The 19,004-nt window shown below is 43.6% G+C and overlaps 1 protein-coding gene across 8 annotated transcripts in view; it reads left to right on the top strand.

The window, feature by feature from the left end:
- The window catches only part of LOC309362231 (rho GTPase-activating protein 20-like), a 95,377-nt gene that overhangs the window by 67,301 nt on the left and 9,072 nt on the right, over positions 1-19,004 (top strand). For 7 of the 8 annotated variants that reach the window (XM_081897776.1, XM_081897775.1, XM_081897780.1 and 4 more), the window contains 9 exons: positions 2,855-2,896; positions 4,270-4,354; positions 4,517-4,594; positions 6,080-6,146; positions 11,787-11,975; positions 12,875-13,050; positions 14,474-14,635; positions 15,938-16,047; positions 17,241-17,430. In XM_081897776.1, the coding sequence (XP_081753902.1) occupies positions 2,855-2,896; positions 4,270-4,354; positions 4,517-4,594; positions 6,080-6,146; positions 11,787-11,975; positions 12,875-13,050; positions 14,474-14,635; positions 15,938-16,047; positions 17,241-17,430 (1,099 nt within the window). The other variant, XM_081897782.1, reaches the window with a different exon arrangement.

Raw genomic sequence — 19,004 nt, 5'->3', positions numbered from 1 at the left:
ATTCACTAAGGATTGAATGGTAGTTTAGCTTCCTTTGAAATGTTTGAGATTTCCTGCATGAGGAGAAATCTCAAAATTCAACCATTCATTCATTCATTCATTTACATCCTTTGAAACATACCATGAACATGACTTAAAATACAAATAAAATTCAGTTCTGGACACATCAAAAATCACACAAGGATTACTGTCTTCAAAGAACAGTATAAAGATAACCATTCTTACTATGATTCTTACTGTTACAGCATAAATAAACAATGCTGAGTACCTCAGAGTAGCATCCTGAGATAGCTGCATTGCATCCTTAGTTTCCTTATTCTCACACGTTACAAAATCAGACCAATCTGACCCAATCAATCAAACCAACATATCATTCTTTTTAGTCCCTCTAGACAACTTTATGTGTCAATTTATGATTTATTATTTGTCAAATATTGGGGGGTCATGCTTTATTTTTCTCTTTTCCCTTTTGCAATGTGATTCCTGTAGCCATTTGACCTTTGAAATGATTGTGCCTATTTGTCCATTTCATGGCTAATTTCATAACAGGAATGCACAATGTACACATGCTCTGTAATTTTTCTTCCCCAGCCTGTATCCCTCCAGATATGGTTGGACTACACCTTCTGTTGGGTGTTGATGGGGGAAAGCTGCACCCAGCTGAGAGTGTTATCTGAAAATAGACAACATTCCCTCCTTCACATACTAATTCTTCACATAGCTATTCTATGGGATTTGTTGCCACAAGATGGAGTGATTGCCACCAACTTTGATGGCTTTAAAAGGGGTTTGGACACCTTCATAGAGGATTTGACAAACAAAGGCACTAGTACAATGGCTGTGCTGTTCCTCCAGGGTCAGAGGCAGTATGGCTCTGAATACCAGTTGCTGGAAACACAGGAGTGGAGAGTTGCTCTTGTGCTCAGGTCCTGCTTGCTGGTTTCCCACAGGCATCTGGCTGGCTGGCTGCTAAGAGAACAGGATGCTGGACTATAAATGGGCCATTGGCCTGATCCAGCTTCATAGCTCTAATGTTCTTAATGCAGAAAATAAATACCTTTAATTCAGTAAGTCACTATTTCATCACATCCACACCATATATTTAAAGCCAATGGCTTCCCCGCCAAAGATTAATGGGAGCTGTAGTTTTCCCACTCATAGCTACACACAGTTAAGAACTACTGTTCCCATGGTATTTGGTGAGGGTCATGTTTAAATATATGCATTAAATATATGGTGTGGATCAGCCCTTTATTCCTGCTTCAGCAAACAAGGTTGGCTAACATTTGCCCTATGCCCCCCTCAATATCTTCCTGATTGAAGCTAAAAATGTAAAATTTCTTTCATCCAGGAAATACCGTATTTTTTGCTCTATAAGACTCACTTTTTCTCTCCTAAAAAGTAAGGGGAAATGTGTGTTCGTCTTATGGATCGAATGCAGGCTGCGCAGCTATACTAGAAACCAGAACAGCAAGAGGGATTGCTGCTTTCACTGCGCAGCGATCCCTCTTGCTGTTCTGGCTTCTGAGATTCAGAATATTTTTTTTCTTGTTTTCCTCCTCCAAAAACTAGGTGCATCTTGTGGCCTGGTGCGTCTTATAGAGCGAAAAATACGGTGATTTCCTATTGGCCATTCAGGCTATTGGGGAGTCTTCAATTGACTTTGTTCTGCCACACATTGCAGGATACCTGACTAGAAGAATGACGACTCTTGACATTTGCTTTTTACAGCCAATATATGTTTGGGCAAACCTTGGTACAGGTTCTGTATCTCTCACGTCATTACAGGGAAATAATAAGAATTGCAAGGCAAAGAAAGCAGACAAAGCAAGATATTAATTAGAGGCCATTGCCCAATGTGAAAAAGATGCTTGCTTCAAACGTCAGAACAAGGCACTTGCCCTCCACCCACTTATCAGAGCCTCGCTTCGCTTCGCCAGGAAATTGAGCTCAGCAGCACAAGAAAATTATTTTACTAAAATAGAACAGGAAGGGGCTGTGCTTTTGTACTGGGCCTTTATAGTTCTGTATATCATCTATGGCAGTGTGGACAAAGAAAGGGGGGTAACTTCCCCAACCTGAGGGCCACATTATTCTCTGGATCATCTTCTGGGGGCCACATGCCACTGGAAGGCAGGGCTAGAGGCAAAAGTGGATGGAGTAATGAATGTGACTTTTACCCTTCATATGGAAGGCTACAATCCAGCCAGACAAGACAGAGATTTCTATGGAGGAGGTTTCTATTCATGGAGAATAAGTCTATCAGTGACTGCTAGCCATGATGGCCAAGCTCTGCTTCCATGGTTGGAGGAAGTAATGCTTCTGAATACCAGTTGCTGGAAACCTCAGGAAGAACTCAAGTGCTCCTCTGCTTGGGTTTTGCTCAAGGGTTTCCACAATGAGCACCTGGTTGGTCACTGTGAGTGTAGGATGCAGGCCTAGGTGGGCCCCCTTTGGCCTGATCCAGCAGGCTCTTCTTATGCTGTCATGGAAACCACAGGAGGGGGAGAGTGTTATTGTTCTCAAATCCTGTCTGCTTGTCCCCCACAGGGAACTGGAGAGCCACTGTGAGAAGAGAATGATGGACTAGATGGGTCATTGGCCTAATCTAGCAGACTTTTCTCATGTTCTTAGGCACACACATCTCATCCTCTGAGACATTATCACAGTTCACCAACGCAAAAGCACTTGAGGAGCAGGGCCTGGCAAGGGGTGGGGCGTCTGGAGGGGGAATAGCATAGAGAGAGTCCCAAGGGCCACAGTTGGCCCCCGAGGCCACAGTTGTTCCCCACTCCTGTTGCAGCCAGAGGACTTTTTATGCTTTCTCACCATTGTGTTTACTACTCATTTTCAGATCGCCTGAAGTGAAGGACAGGTGGATGTCAACACTGCTGTGGTAAGAGTTGCATTCTTTTTCTCTGCAGCAAGGATGCCACGTGGCATAAAGGTAGGAGTGGCATTGTGCCATGGTGGCCTGCCTGTGGCATCTAGTGGCCCTTGCCATGTTGCTGCTTGCTCCCCACGAAAGTAGGCTAGAAGCAGGGCTACCTCCATCAGTTCCATTGTGGCAGGCCAGCCCCATCAGGCCTCATCTCCCCTCAGCTTGGCACCTGAGGGCAACTGCCATTCCCTCAGGCTGACTCAGTGGGAGAGTGGGAAGCAGAAGGCTCATTCCATCAGCTTTGCCAAAAGCCCAGATCCATCAGGCACCTCCTGCCCCTGAACTGTTCCAACTGTTTAGAAATCAATACTGAGTTTGAAATTTAATTTTCTTCTTCCCTCCCCATCCCTTTTTCCTTGTATGTCATGCTTTTTGGTTTTTAGGTTGTAAGCCTGCAGGCTGTTTTGAATGTAAGCTGCTGTGGGAACCTTTTTGACTGAAGAATTGGGTACAAAAGTTATAGATAGATGGATAGATGATAGATAGATAGATAGATAGATAGATAGATAGATAGATAGATAGATAGATAAGCCAACTGGAAGAGGGAGGAGGGAATGTGTTGGGTCTATAGTGTGCCTCAGAGAGTACTGTCTTATACTTTATCAGTGTTCTACTTTGATCCCATTTAGCCACTTTTCAGGTGTTCATTCACAAGGATAGCCAACGTCCATCAGCCCCCAGGGAAGATGGGAGTTGTAGTTCCACAATATTAGGAGGACATCTTTTTAGCTACTGCCACATAGGAAACACATGGGAAGGGTGGCATTGCAGTGACAGGCAGCACCCTAGACTAACATGCATCCATTAAAACAGGAATCAAGAACCATTTTCAACCTGAAAGCTACACTCCTGCTGTGTGGGTAGCTGCATGGCAGGGCTGGGCGTGGCCAGAGATGAAAGTGGGCAGGGCTTTACCTTTGTGCAGTAGGTTACATTCCTGGCACACAGAAATCAGAGATTTTGAACATACCCACATACCCACACATGTGTAAAGCATTATCACGACCCCAGGACCACATTCCAGCCTGGTAAATGTTCTTAATGCAGGACTGCTCTGAGGAGTACAACCTGAGGAGAGGTGTCGTGGGCTGAGCGGGGTCCTCGGGGCTTGAGGTTCTCCACCCCTGTGTTAGAACCTCTGAAGGGAGCTGCTGAGTATGCACAGGACTTAAATGATATGGAGATGCTTGAGTGAAATCAACCCCACCCCAAAAAAGTTAGTCTCCCCAAAATGGTCTGTCGCAGTGTTTTTAGTGCCTTTCTCTGCATGCCCCAGTAACTATTCACCTTGTGGTTTATTTTCTTAATGGTAAATTTATGAATTATAGGCACATCAATGAAGTGAAGCAGACTGAGTATCCCAAAAGCATACCCATGCAGATTGTGTTGATGGACGGTGACCACAGCTCCTCTGTGAGTAACAGTGGGAAAAATAGCCTGGCCTATTAGGTTGGTCTTGTTCTTCAGTACCGCCGTATGTGGCAGTGCTTAGTCTTGATTTTCAATCTACAGTAGTTTTAAGTCTCTATGTTACCTGAGCAGAACCTAAATGTGTTTTTTATTCTTTATGTCAAGAGCACTGCAATAATCGTCTCCAATGTAGAAACAGCAGAGCATGTCATCAAGAGGACCACTGAGAAGCTGGGACTTCCTGTAAGTACAAAATTTATTTCCTTTTAGAAATGGCTCAGCAGTACTGCATTATTATTTTTACTAGCTGTGAGGTGGGGGGTGGGAAGATGAAGTCACTTGAGCTTTCCTAAGTGTAACTGAGACAAGGGATCCACTCATGCCCAAGTAGCAAATAGACTGGAGAAGGGATCTGGGCCACATGCTTTTGCATTCTACATTTAAAACAAATTACTTACTGTGTATGCATTTTATTTTTTGGGGGTATACTGGGTTCTGAGAAGGAGTGGAAAATAAGCACTAAAAGTGAATATGCATGATTTTGATAAATACATAATTATGTCAACTGTAGGGTTGTAAAATACAGATTGGTTCTTTTATGACCAACATATTCACATGATTGCTTGGGTTTCACCCCTTAGTATAAGACATGAGTGTTGCAAGTTGTAGACAAAGCCATTGATTTCTTTGGCTTTGCAAGCATTTCTCCATGAGAAAATTGGTAATGTCAGTCAAGATTCCCTAAAACTCTCTCCCCCTGCTTTCCAAATCACACCTAAACTTTGCCACTGCTAAGGAAGGCAGTCTGGGAGGCACAAGGGTGAACTCTCAGTTCATACAGAGCAAGTGGCTGTTACTCGTGGTCAAACCCTTTGCTCTGGAGCATTTCCCAGAATCCCTCTTTCCTTGAGAAAAGAAGAGTTTGAAAGCCACTGGCCTCTTCCCTTGCCACCTAGGCAAAATATACTAGTTTATAATTAGACTGTGGTGTGCTAAAATGTGCCATGTATATAATGACTCAAGACATGTTCATTGACCTGACTCGCATGCTTTTCAAGTCTTTTGTGTGGATATTGCATCCATTTCCAACCTAGATGGCTTTAAAAGAGCATTAGACAAATTTGTGGTGGAGAAGGAGGAGGAGGCTACCGCCGCCTGCTAGCCATGATGGCTGTGCTCTGCCTCCACTGTCAGAGGCCGTAACGTTTCTGACTACCAGTTGCTTGAAACTACAGGAGGGGAGAGTCCTCTTGCTCTTGGGTTCCTCTTGCAGGCCTCCCACTGATGCATCTGGTTGTCCACTGTGAGAAGAAGATGGTACTAGATGGGCCATTTGCCTGCTCCAGCAGGCTCTTCTTATGTTCTTATGTAAGCCGCTGCTGTCCAGATGCATGGCTGTGCTGGTTGGGGCTGATGGGAATTGTAGTCCAAAACATCTGGAGGGCACCAGATTGGGGGAGGCTCCAGTAAAGTTTCAGCTTTGACTTCTTTCTGTCTGACTGCCTTCCCCTTTCCTCAGCTGTTCCGCTTCCTCTGAATGTCAGACATGCTGGTCACTCTGTTGTATTCCATCAGGTTTGCAGCCCTGCATTTCCTGATCCTCCCTTCACCACCTGCTGCCTGGGCCTCATTGCCTGGTATCCCCTTCTGTTGTTTTGCATCCCCTTTTCCCAGCTTCTCCAGTCCTTCATTCTGCCACCTCATTTCTTTCTGTTTTTCAATCCACAGGGCCGGCCAAGAGACTATCTCCTTTGGGTAATACCAGGAAGGGACAATAATGCTTACCCACTTATCGGTAAGAGCTCTTGCTTTCTTGAGTGAACATGGATAATTCAGTATTAATTAATGTCAAAATGAATATTTGTAAGTCCTTCTGATGTGAGTGGCATCTTACCCTTTCATTTCTGTGGAGTGAAATTGTTGTTCCTTTTATCATCCAGGACATTGCACTCTGTGAGGCAGTGTAATGCAGCAGCAAAAAAACAAAACACAACAACCCTAATTCAATTCTAGGTTACATCAGCAGAAGTTGAGTGTCCAGATCAAGGGAAGTAATAGTCCCGCTCTGTTTTGCCTTGGTCAGACCACACTTGGAATACCGTGTCTAATTCCGGGCACCACAATTTAAGAAGGATGTTTATAAGCTGGAACATGTGCAGAGAAGGGCAACCAAGATGACCGAGGTTCTGGAATCTAAGCCTTATGAGGAACAGTTGAGGAAGCTGGGTATGTTCAGCCTAGAGAAGAGAAGATGGAGAGGTGATATGATACCCCTTTTCAAATATCTGAAGAGCTGTCCCATGGAAGATGGAGCAAGCTTGTTTTCTGCAGCTCCAGAGGGTTGGACCCAAACCAAAATACAGCAGGTGAAGCTCTTGTGGCCAGGACTTGTATAAACAGGGGTGTTTGTGAGGGCATTTAGTGGAGGAGTTTGAGGGGGAAGTCTGAATTCCATCTCACAGCATATGTATGACTAAGAGAAATGAACAGTGAACTGCAACACCTGGGCCATGTTTGCCTTTCTGTCTAAGAACGTGCAAAATCATACATGACAGATGGCCATCCAACCTCTTCTTAGAAACGGTCAAGGAAGGAGAGCCCACCACTTTCAAAGGAGAGTCTGTTACACTTCCAAACAGCTCTTACTGGCAGAAAAGTCAGAATGTCCTGTATTGTAACTGTTTGGAATGTCCTTTATTGTAACTTGAACCACTGGTTCGGGACCTACCCTCCTGTTACCTCCATACACTACTGCCTCTGTCCTGCCCCCAGTAAGGAGTCACCACCACCGCCAACCCTTCCTCTGGGAAGTGGCAGGAATTGTTCTGTATCATCATTACACCATGTGATCTCCCACTTGCAGTCTAAAGGACTACAGCCAAATACAGGTTTGCCACATCAGGGAGAACCAGGCCCTTTCTGAATGAAGGCTCTCCCACACTTCCATTTGTCCCAGGCTTTCTGTGCGTTTGCCCTGCTGCTTTCCCTGGGAAAACCCGCTGTTTACCCCTGAGTCAGAGTAAAAGTCCATCAGGGTTTTCTGCAGATTGACATGAGTTCGGATTCAGTGGTAAACATCAGGTTTTCCAGGGAAATGGCAGGGTGAACGAAGAACCTCTTGGACCCATGCCCAGAAACCATGGGACAAGTAGAAGGGAATCCAGGACAAACAGAAGTGTGGACAAGCCCTGAGGGAAAGAAGAATCAGATCCAAACCTTCTGCCTAAAGCAACCCAAACATATGGTTATAAAAGTTAGGTGCCACCCCCCACTTTCTACAAGACTCCAAGGGGTTCCAGGCTCTCACCCAGGGTCTGGGTCCTTTGGAAAATTGAGACATGGCAGAGACTGTCATAGCTTTGAGAAAAATGGTTTATTCACCTATTTACACCTTCAGTCTGCATGGAGGGAGTCCAGAACTTATGGCATGGTCATCTGAAGCAGAACTTGTCTCCCACAGCAGTGCAGCCCTGAAGTACAAGGCATCTCTCCCAGCCAGCCTTCAGCCAACCTGCCCAAGATGGATCCGTGTCTTTCTTCTCTCCCCTTCTTCTTCCCAGCAAACCTTGTTAAACAACCCTCTTTTCCTGTCACCTCACACCCAGTTACGCTGACAACCTTCCAAATCCCAGACTCTGTTCACATGTTAGAGCAAGGGGAAGGTCAGTTTTCTTGTACTGCTAATGGCCCTCAACAGCGTTGTATTGTTTTTAATAGCCCTAGCTTGGCCAGGTTGTTTTGCATTGGCTAGCTCAGGAATTCCTTTGCAGCTTGTATTTCTCCCTTCACATCCCAAACAATCAAAATCCTACCATTTATTAATTTCTAGGGTTTAGCCCACCCAACCCAAATCTTTAACACCATGCTTCCCACACCAACTTAGACAAGAGCTATGAAATTCAAACTTGCAAGGAAAACAATGCCTTCAGAGATGCTGTGGGAGGAAAAATGTTGTTCCCCTTAATCAACTACTCCTGTTTAAATAAGCAAACATCCATCTTCCCATTATGAACGTGGAATCTTCAGCTTGTTTATTTCTCCTGTTAAAGAATTCCAGCTGATATTTCAAGATATTATTTCAAGTATGATAGGCTGGTAGTTAATTCAGATGGAGTTTGTAAGGACATAAGAGCCTGCTGGATCAGACCAATGGCCCATCTTGTCCAGCATCCTAATCTCACATTGGCAGGACCCAAGCACAACAGCTCCCTCCCCTCTTTCAGTTTCCAGCATGTGGTACTCAAAAGCATTTGCTGCTTCCAACCACACAGAGAGAGCATAGCCATGATGACCGGCCATCTCCTCCTATGAATTTGGCTGATCTTCTTTTAAAACCACCTAAGTTGTTGGCCATCACTGCCTCCAATGGGAGTGAGTTCCATAGTTTAACTCTGCACTGTGTGAAAATGTCCTCTTTATCTGTCAACTTTATCTTCCAAATTTATTCTTCAATGGACATCCACAAGTTCTAATGTTATGCGAGAAGGGGGGCTTTTCTCTATCCCCTTTCTCCATTCCATGCATCATTTTATAAACTTCTATCATGTCGCTTCTTACTTGCCTTTTCTCTAAATTAAAAAGTCCCGAATGCTGCAACCTTTTTCCTAGGGTAGTTGCTACATCCCTTCGATCATTTTGGTTGCCTTATTCTGAACCTTTTCCAACTCTGTGATACCCTTTTTGAGGGGAGGCAACCAGAACTAAAGACACTGTAATCCAAATGTGGTCACGCTATCAGTTTATATAACGGCGTTGTGATGCAGGCAGTTCTATTTTCAATTTGTTTCCTAATGATCCCTAGCATAGAATTTGTCACGGCTACTTCACACATGGCTGGCACCTTCTGCTTCATTGTGTTAAACATTGTATCCTAGTTCAATGGATTTCTGAAATAGATACAATGGAACATTCTATACATAGTGCGCTGTCTATTCAGATGTTGCTGCTTTTCTTGGTAAAAGAATAAATGAATCCATTTAGCTCCTAAACAGCTTTGTGCTGCCTTTAAGGAGCCTAAATAAATGCTTGGGTTTGAACTGAGGCTAAATGACTGGTAACAGGGAGTGATTTCAGAAATAGGCAGCAGGAAATTAAGATCAACACAATATTTTTCTTTAAATTATTTAATAATAATAATAATAATAATAATAATAATAATAATAATAATAATAATAAATGCCCTATGAAGGCAAAAAGTGTTTTGGATTTTTTTGCCATTGGCACATATCAGAAAATGATGCAAGTTTAGATGTACAAATAACATTACACAGAGTATTTACTTTGGCTGAGAGTATAGGGCATGTCTTTTCAACTTTTTCCCATAGTGTTTCATAACAATTTCTATTATTACATGTGACATAATGACAGTATCGTATTTAGGGTTGGGCTTTCTGGTCAAAATGGGACTAAAATGAGAGCAGAACCTTTGATGGAGGCTGTTTGGGAATGTTGACAAGAGCAGCCTTTTCCTTGAGACTTTTCAGTTAACTTCTTTCAGAGGAGCCAAAACCCTTTCACCATTGCTTCTCTCAGGCTGTGGGAGATGTCAAAGCCTTTTAAAGCAGGCTCAGCAGATTTGGGGTCAGAGCCCCCTTCCACCCTCCTCCTCCTTCAGATTCCCTTTCCTTTGGATGGCTAACCATGTCACATCTGTGATGGGCTTAAGGTTTGTTTATTTATATCCTACTGTGTAGCCCACAGGGGATCCGCCCACCCCACAAAATTTCACCAATGAAAATTAGATCAAAGTCTAGTGTGAGGAATAGACCTGCCATGCTGTATTACTTCCTTTACAGGTAAGGGATGATCCCATGTCTGGTGTGAAGGATATTTCCACAATTTCTTCCTTTGGCTAGATGTGGTTGGTGGGCACAGGATTCTTCTCCAACTAACCCCCCCCAGGCCAGTCAGTGACCCACTGTGGATCTGAGCCTTGACTAGGGACTGGAGAATAAATTAGATTCAGGGCTTATCCACACCTATCTTTCATCTACTCTTTCTAGGCTCTGTGTCTGAGTGCCCTTCTTTTTGCCCTGGAGCATTTCCAGTGAAAATCTGCTCTTTAAATATGAATTGGAGCAAATGGCAATCTGCCGAAAACCTGACTCCTCTGAATGAGCACTAAAGAGTGAGGGATGGGGGGAAACTCCAGGGCAAACCCCCCCCCCCAATATTTGGACATGGAGCTTTTAAGCACAGACCTGTACCTGGAAAGCGGAGGACAAAAGAAAAGTGTGCATATGTTGTAAACATATGTTGTGTTCCCTTATGGGGTACACAAGAGCCCCTATAGAGTCCTTTGTAGGTTCTCCATCGGTAGGAGAAAATAACAGAGGCCAACCAGAGAATATTGAGAAGCAAAGCTTCTAGTAAGCCTGATCTTTATTAACACTGTTGCAACAGGGTGCTCCCTTCACACACAGGAGAGTGGAAGCCTTTGCTTGGTACATTTATGAACATTTATTATATATCTAAGACCTTAAAATTCTTATAACACATACCGTAATAAGCCCTTTGTTCTCATTTGAAGGGAAATTGTCAAATTCTTACTTTCCTAAACAATATGGGAATGAAAGCATGGGACCTTCCTTAGAAATCTGTACATGTCCAAATTTTGAGATGCGGTTTTCCAACCAAACTGTGTTTACAAAAATGCATATATATTGGTACCTTGGTTGTTGAACTTAATCCATTCTGGGAGTCCATTTGGCTCTCGGAACTGTTCAAAAACCAAGGTGTGGTTTCCGATTGGCTGCAAGAGCTTCCTGCACTCAATCAGAAGCCACGTAAGCTGCGTCAGATGTTCAGCTTCTGAAAAATGTTCACAAACCGGAACCACTGTATTAGGAGAGAGCATGCATAAAAATGGAATATATGGTGAAAATATCATACAACATGCTAGAAGTTGCTTGCAAGAAATGTGTACGTAAAACTGCATACAAAAATGCATGTATTGGGGAAATCTGTATTAAAATGCTAAATAATTTTTGTAAGGACTTTTTTTTAATTACAAATTGCTGCAGATATTCAGAGAATTGAGTTTAAGGTTATAAAAATGAGAAACTGAGAGATCTGAAATATAGTGGTACCTCGGGTTAAGTACTTAATTCGTTCCGGAGGTCCATTCTTAACCTGAAACTGTTCTTAACCCGAAGCACCACTTTAGCTAATGGGGCCTCCTGCTGCCGCTTCATCCTGAAGCAAAGTTCTTAACCCGAGGTACTAATTCTGGGTTAACGGAGTCTGTAACCTGAAGCATATGTAACCTGAAGCGTATGTAACCCGAGGTACCACTGTAGAAAGGTCTTTCCATCCCTCGTCTTGACAGGCAAATTCTTTCAATGCATTTAATTTCATAAGTCCAGCTGGTTTAAGCATGGTCAGAGCTAGCGCCTTGACTGTTTTCAGAAGCTAACACCTCTTGTCGTTGCAACAGGCCATGAGCAACCCTTCAGCATTATTCTCAGCTGCCTCGAAGACTTCATGCACCAGCCACAAGATACTAACAACAGAATGCTGCTCACTGATTATTATGGAAATTCCATCCTAGACCAGCTCCCCAGGGATAGGCAATGCCAGTTCATCCTGAAACTCAGACACCAAGCTCCAGAGCAGCTGCAAAGAGGTAAGAATATAGTCCCGAATTGCTGGCAAATATAGTCCCGAATTGCTATCTTGTGGCCTACTGTTTTAATTGTGGGTAGAAATTTAGTACCAACATGAATTTTCTCACTAATTAGGAATCCAGTAAATTCAGATGCAACTGTTTGAACTCTGGGCTAATTTTTGTTTCTGAAATTTTACTTTGAGAATAAAATTTGGCGCCCCACCCCAATATTATTTTATTAAGGCAATAAAATTGTCAAATGTTATTAAACATATTATTGGTTTATCAAATCACCAAATATTGTTAATGGAGATAGTTGAGGAGCAGGAAAAGGTTAAAGGGGGAAGGCAGAGGTTGGCAATTTGTCCTCCTTCCCTAGTGGAGGCTAATAACTGCTTCAGGAACTAGAAGATTCAATCAGCGAAATGAGTTGCTGCTGTTTTTGGGGTGGGAGGACTGAACACCCCTCCCGCAAGCGAATATCTTTCTAGTCCTTCATTTCTATATAATGCATTCCAGTAGTTCACAAAACAGTTCCATCTCTCTGCATAAAGATCTTAGAGACCTCCCTGCCTCGTTTCTAATAGCTGCCCATCATTCTGCTTTATTAGAAAGCAATACCTCTCAGATATTATGGGCATAAGGCCTAGTTCTTTGATGGATATATTACGATCTACATTTGTTGGGGTTAGCAGTGTATGTTGAGGGCAGAAGAGACAGAAGGAAGACAAGGAGAAAAGGCTTGCTCAGCCAGGATGGACAGCAGGGGAAGGAGAGGACATTTGGAAGTTCTTGGAAGATCAGCAGTCCCACTTCTTAATTGCTCTGAATTGCCTGCCTGGTACCCAGTTTGTACCTCATGAACCTTGCCTTGGAAAGGGAACACCCTGAAACCTGAGGTGCATTTGTTCTTTCAGAAAAGGTACAGAAGCACACCAAGAGGAAGAAATCTTTGATCGATTGGGCACTCCGCCGAAGCACCAGCACCCCAACTGGCAGCCCAGTATCACAGTCTCCAACCACCTCAAGGAAGCTTTTTGGCCTGTCCCTGGAATCATTGTGTCCTGATGGAAACCTCCCCAAGCCAATTATGGTAAGATGGGGACCCAGGGATGTTGTTTGGGTGCCTCTGCAGAATAGCTTCTTTACTCTTTTGTTCACTGTGTCAGTGCATATTTAGATACATGGGAAGAAGGCTGTGAAGGTGGCTTGGGCCCTATCTGCACTATGCATTTAAAGCAGTATCATACCACTTCAAACAGTCATGGCTTTACCCCAAAGCATCCTCGTACCTGTAGTTTGTTAAGGGCGCTTAGATGTGGTGGTGGTTGGCGCTTAGAGTTTGTTGTTGTTGTTGTTTGCATTTATGCCCCACCTTTTTCTGCAAAGAGCTCAAGGTGGCATACATGGCTCTCCCCATCCTCATTTAATCCCCACATCAACTGTGAGGATGGTTAGGCTGACAGAGGCAGCAACTGGCTCAAGGTCACACTGTGAGTGGGTTTCATAGCAATGTGGGGATTTGAACCAGATCCTGGTCTAATACTACACAACAGTGGTTATTAAGAGACCCCTGTTCCCCTCACATAGTGACAATTCCCAGAGTGGTTTATTATGGTTGTTAGTATTATTATTATTATTATTATTATTATTATTATTATTATTATTAATAATAATAATAACAATAATTTCATTTCTATACTGCTTTATATTTCTAAGAAAAAAATCTCAAAGCAGTTTACAACACATTAAAACATCTAATAAAATAACCCAGGATAAACATTACTGAAGAAAATCAAATACAAAGGGAGTTGGACTAGAGGACCTTTAGGACCCCTTTCATATCTATGACTCTATAACTGTTTATAATACAGTGGTACCTCAGTTTTCGAACATCTCTGTTGACAAACAGTTTGGTTTTCAAATGCTGTAAACCCAGAAGTAAATGCTTCGGTTTCCAAACACGCCTCGGAAGTCGAACATGCCATGCAGCTTCCGCTGAGTGCAAGATCCTGAGGCCTAGTTGTCGGCTACTGAGTTTTTGGTTTTTGAACATTTCAGAATTCGAACGGTCTTCCGCAACTGATTACGTTCAAAAATCGAGATACCACTGTACAGTGGAACGTCGATTTTTTGAGCATCTCGGAAGCTGCACGTTTTGTTTTTTGAACACCGAAAACCAGGAAATAATTGCCTCTGTTTTCGAACACACCTTGGAAGTCGAACGGCTTCTGCTGAAATTGCAGACTGCCTTTTGCACCTCGGTTTTCGAACGTTTCAGAGGTTGAACGGTCTTCCGGAATGGATTACATTCGAAAACCGAGGTTCCACTGTACTGAATTTTAAATTGCAACCTGCCCTGGGACCTGCTGGTGAAGGATGGGTAATTAACAGCAACAACACAAATATTCCCTCTGTCATGAATGAGAGCTTAACCTGATTGTCTAAAATGCAAATTATAATAATCGCCCTTAGTGATCATATAACTGACATTGTTCACTTCCACACAACCCCAGGATATCCTGCAACTCCTGTACCATGAGGGCCCCACCACAAGGGGCATCTTCAGGCGCTCAGCTAATGCCAAGACTTGCAAGGAACTGAAAGAAAAACTCAACTCTGGAGATGATGTCCAGGTGGATGGTGAATCTGTCTTTGTGGCAGCTGGAGTTATTACAGTAAGTTGGACCATATTGGTAGTACTTTAAAGACCTTAAGTTTTGCTGTGCTGACTAACAAGGAACTGCTGCAGTGGCTTAAGGTGTATTGTGGGGGGTATCATAGAATCAATAGTTGGAAAGGACCCCAATGGCCATCAAGTCCAACCCCCTGCAATTCAGGAATTTCAACTAAAGGGAGGGCCTTTAATTCAGAATTGATGGCAAGTGGTGTCATATAACCCTCTCAGCCTATGGGCAACAGCAGTTTTGAGTCATCCCATACTAACATCCAGGCATGTCAACTAATTTAGATAACAGTAGAGAAGTGTGAAGGGTTAAAGACTGGCAAATCTGTGCAGAAAGATTAGAGGCATTCAACATGCCATTCTTCATGGCGATTAGTAAAAAATTTGATCCTCCTTGCTCCCATGATAGTGCAAACTGTGCTTCATGAAGATACTGATGATGTTAATTTTGCCCAATAGGTTTTCTTGCAAACAGTGAGGTTTCTAGTATTGTGGTGTTCTGGCCTTCTTACAGGTGGATTCTGAGAAGCCCTGGAAGATGAAACCAAGTGTGGTAGAGCAGCCTTGGGCAATAAGCTTCTATCTGCACAGCACTGCACACAATGCCATCAGACTGAAGTGCACAGGGTCCATTTTGTGCTCATGCCAAAAGGGGATTCCAGACACTGCCAGTCAGCTGGTTGGCAGCATCTGCGGGGATTGAATGAGCAAATACTTGTCAGGGCTTTGAAGCCCATTGCAAAACATTCCAGCAGGTTACCTGGTGTCATTGTGATGCTAGGTGGTTGACTGGTGGGTGTCCACATCTGCCTATCACAGGGTTTCCCAAACTTGAGTCTCCAGCTGTTTTGGACTACAGTTCCCATCGTCCCAGACCACTGGTCCTCCTAGCTGTGGCATGGCCAAACTTGGCCCTCCAGCTGTTTTGGGTTTTGGGACTACAACTCCCGTCATCCCTAGCTAACAGGACCAGTGGTCAGGGATGATGGGAATTGTAGTCCCAAAACATCTGGAGGGCCAAGTTTGGCCATGCCTGTCCTAGCTAATAATGATGGGAGTTGTGGTTAAAAAAACATCTGGAGACCCAAGTTTGGGAAGCCCTAGCCTATCAGATTTGGGCCATACGGTGAGGGATAAATAGACTTTTCCCACCCCTACCTTAAACTGTGTGGTTTTTGACACACACTCACAAAATCAGGGCTTTTGTGCTTCATTGTAGAATAAATCTCAAAATTGACTCAGTTGCTCTCTGCATGACTAACCAAATCACTCTGCATGTCTGTATTTAATATAGGATTTCCTACGCAATATACCTGACAGTGTTCTATCCTCAGACATGCACGGGCTGTGGATGGAAGCCATGGATAAGGAAAGCCGAGCACATAAGATTGAAGCACTCAAAAGGTTTGCTACTGGGGCAGTCTGTCTGCTTTGATAACCCTGGGTAGTGAATATCTACTACTACTCAGTTTCCCATTCCAACTGCCATGTGGGATCCTTTAGAAAAAATAGTGCCATACGCTACATTCTAGTAAGATGCTCTTATTTTAAGGAGAATTTCAAGCATGCCCCCTCCTCAAAATGGCAAGGGGATGGAAAATTACTTGATTCATGTAGTGGGTGGGTGTGGGGGGAAACATATGTGGACCCTGGCTAATTTTTCTTAGCCTGACTTTAAGGGAAGGGCTCAGCAAGAGACCACAAGGTTTGCCTGCAGAAGATCCAAGATTCAATCCGTGGTTTCTCCACTTAAGAGGATCGGGGAGGGAGAGAAGGAGACGATGGGAAAAACCTCTGTCTGAATCCCTGGAGGGCCACTGCCAGCCAGTGTAGGCAATACTGAGCCACATGGCGCCTTCCTGTGTTCCTAAACTCATAGAGAAGTTGTGAGGATAGAATTCCAAGGGAAGAGCCTTGCCTACCACTCTTGACTGCAGTCGAGGAAAGGCAGATTTGGAAATGTGATCTATCAACAAGCAAGCTTCCAATATTTCCTGGAACACAGGTTGGAAGCCACTCTTCCGATTTATGCCAGCTGCTCTTCATTCAGCAGTTGATGGCTTTCCATGGGCTTTATACATGAGCATAATAACAGGCTCATAATTTGGGGTAGAATTGGAAATGCAGAAGCATTCAAGGCTCAAGTCCTGCTATGGATTCAGCTGAGATAAGGTATCATTTGCAGGAACCCTGCTTCTCAGTTGTGCTGCCAGCTGCCCGGGACTGAATACTTATACTTTCTCGGGGGAAATGATAAAACTTTAGTCCGACATGCAGTTGCCAAAATCAAACCCAAGCAGCATGTCCAAAGGATTAAAAAATAATAATCCTTGTTAAGAATTCTAATGTTGCATTCAAAATTAAAGTAGCAGAATTTCCTGCAACTGTTGAATGCTTGCTTTTCCTTTCTCAGTTGATGTGAAAACTTGAGGCACAAGTACATTTAGGGTATGCTTTGGCTGTGCAGAGTAGTGGTTACTGTGCCACGAAAATCCCATCAGATGTGGACCCTGCTCCAGGGAGCCGATTCGCCCTTTTCGCCTGTGGTCTGAGCTGATGTTCTTCATTCTCGTTTCTCTTCTTTCTTTTTTTTGCAGCTTAGTGAATCAGCTCCCAGAAGCAAACCTCATTTTGCTCAGACACCTATTTGGAGTTTTACATCACATTGCGCAAAATTCGACAGAGAATCAAATGAACGCCTACAACTTGGCCCTCTGCATCGCCCCCAACATGCTGTGGCTTCCCAGCCCAACAGGTCCTGAGGAGGAAAGCAAATCCACAAAGAAGGTAACAGCCTTCTCTGCTTCTGGGTTTTTACCCACATCCCTTTCGTTGGCTTTTCCCTTTGGCTCAGACACTCTGAACTCTGATTAGACTTCCCAAATCCTTGTTAAGTTTGTAGTCCCTTTTCTCAGAGCTGGAACACAGAGCTAGCAGTTGCATGATGCTAACCCTGGCCCAAATTGCTTTGGTCATCATGTCCAGAGGATATTTGTGATATGGTATGACAGTACTGACCACAGTAGCTCATGCACTGGTTACTTCAAAACTGGATTACTGCAATGCACTCTATGTGGGACTTCCCTTTGCAGAATGCTGTAGCACAATTGCTGACAGGAGTGATATCTTGTCGATGCACACTGATTGTCGATTTGCTGCAGGGCCAGGTTCAAGGTGTTACTGTATATAAAGGTGCTTAGGATCAGTTTACCTGTGAGATCACCCCATACATGCCCACTTTGACCACTTCAATCTGCGGAACCGGCTCTGTTACAGGTGCTACATAATACTTGTTCCACAATTGTAAGAACTCAATCTTTTAATGTGGTAGCACCTGCACTTCAGAACTCCCTGCCTATTGACATCCGTCAGGCGCCTTCACTGCACTCTTTTTGGTGCCTGCTAAAAACATTTTCATTTAGGCAAGCCTACCCAGATATTTGGGATGCGGGTGGCACTGTGGTCTAAACCACAGAGCCTAGGGCTTGCCAATCGGAAGGTAAGGTTCCAGCAGGAAGGTAAACGGCGTTTCTGTGTGCTGTTCTGGTTCGCCAGAAGCGGCTTAGTCATGCTGGCCACATGACCTGGAAGCTGTCTGCGGACAAACGCCGGCTCCCTTGGCCTATAGAGCGAGATGAGCACACAACCCTAGAGTCGCCTGTGACTGGACCTAATGGTCAGGGTTACCTTTACCCAAATATTTAGAATGCTGATGTGTTTTTAGTTGATTGCTGGTCTGGATTTTCTGAATCTTTTAATTGTTTTACTAATAATCTTACTGTTTATTCTTTCAGTAAACCGCTTTGAGGTTTTTGACGATCAAGCAGTATATAAATTTTATGAAATAAATAAAACTAAGTGGGTTTGGGTGAGTGTCAAAGGGCAGAGCTGGATATAGCACAGATCTTGTCCTGCTGCATGGCCTAAGCAAGCCTCATGCCCTCAGGCACAATGTCCTGGTCCCAGTGTTGATGTATAAGATTCACTGCTGGTCTCATTCGTATATCTTATTCGTATAATTTATACAGCACTTGATTATTTAAAAAAACGAAAACCTCAGAATGGTTACAAAGAAAAGATAAATGAATAAAATTATCAATAAGAAAAAGTGGGATCAACAATTTAAAACTTTCAGGAAGTTAAAATTACAATAGACCAAAAGCAAATTAAAACTCACACCCACTTTCTAAATGTCTAAGCTTGTCTAAACAAGAAAGATTTTAGCAGGTGCTGAAAACAGAACAATGAAGGCACCTGCCTGATGCCAATAGGCAGGGAGTTCCAAAGTGCGGGTGCTGCCACACTAAAAGAGTGGGTATTACGTGGCACCTGTAACAGTGCCAGCTCCACCAAGCAAAGCA

Source organism: Podarcis melisellensis (assembly GCF_964234715.1).
Source record: "Podarcis melisellensis genome assembly, chromosome: Z".
NCBI classification, from domain to species: domain Eukaryota; kingdom Metazoa; phylum Chordata; class Lepidosauria; order Squamata; family Lacertidae; genus Podarcis; species Podarcis melisellensis.
Note: the sequence above shows the minus strand (reverse complement) of the source record. Positions and strands in the feature narration are given on the sequence as shown.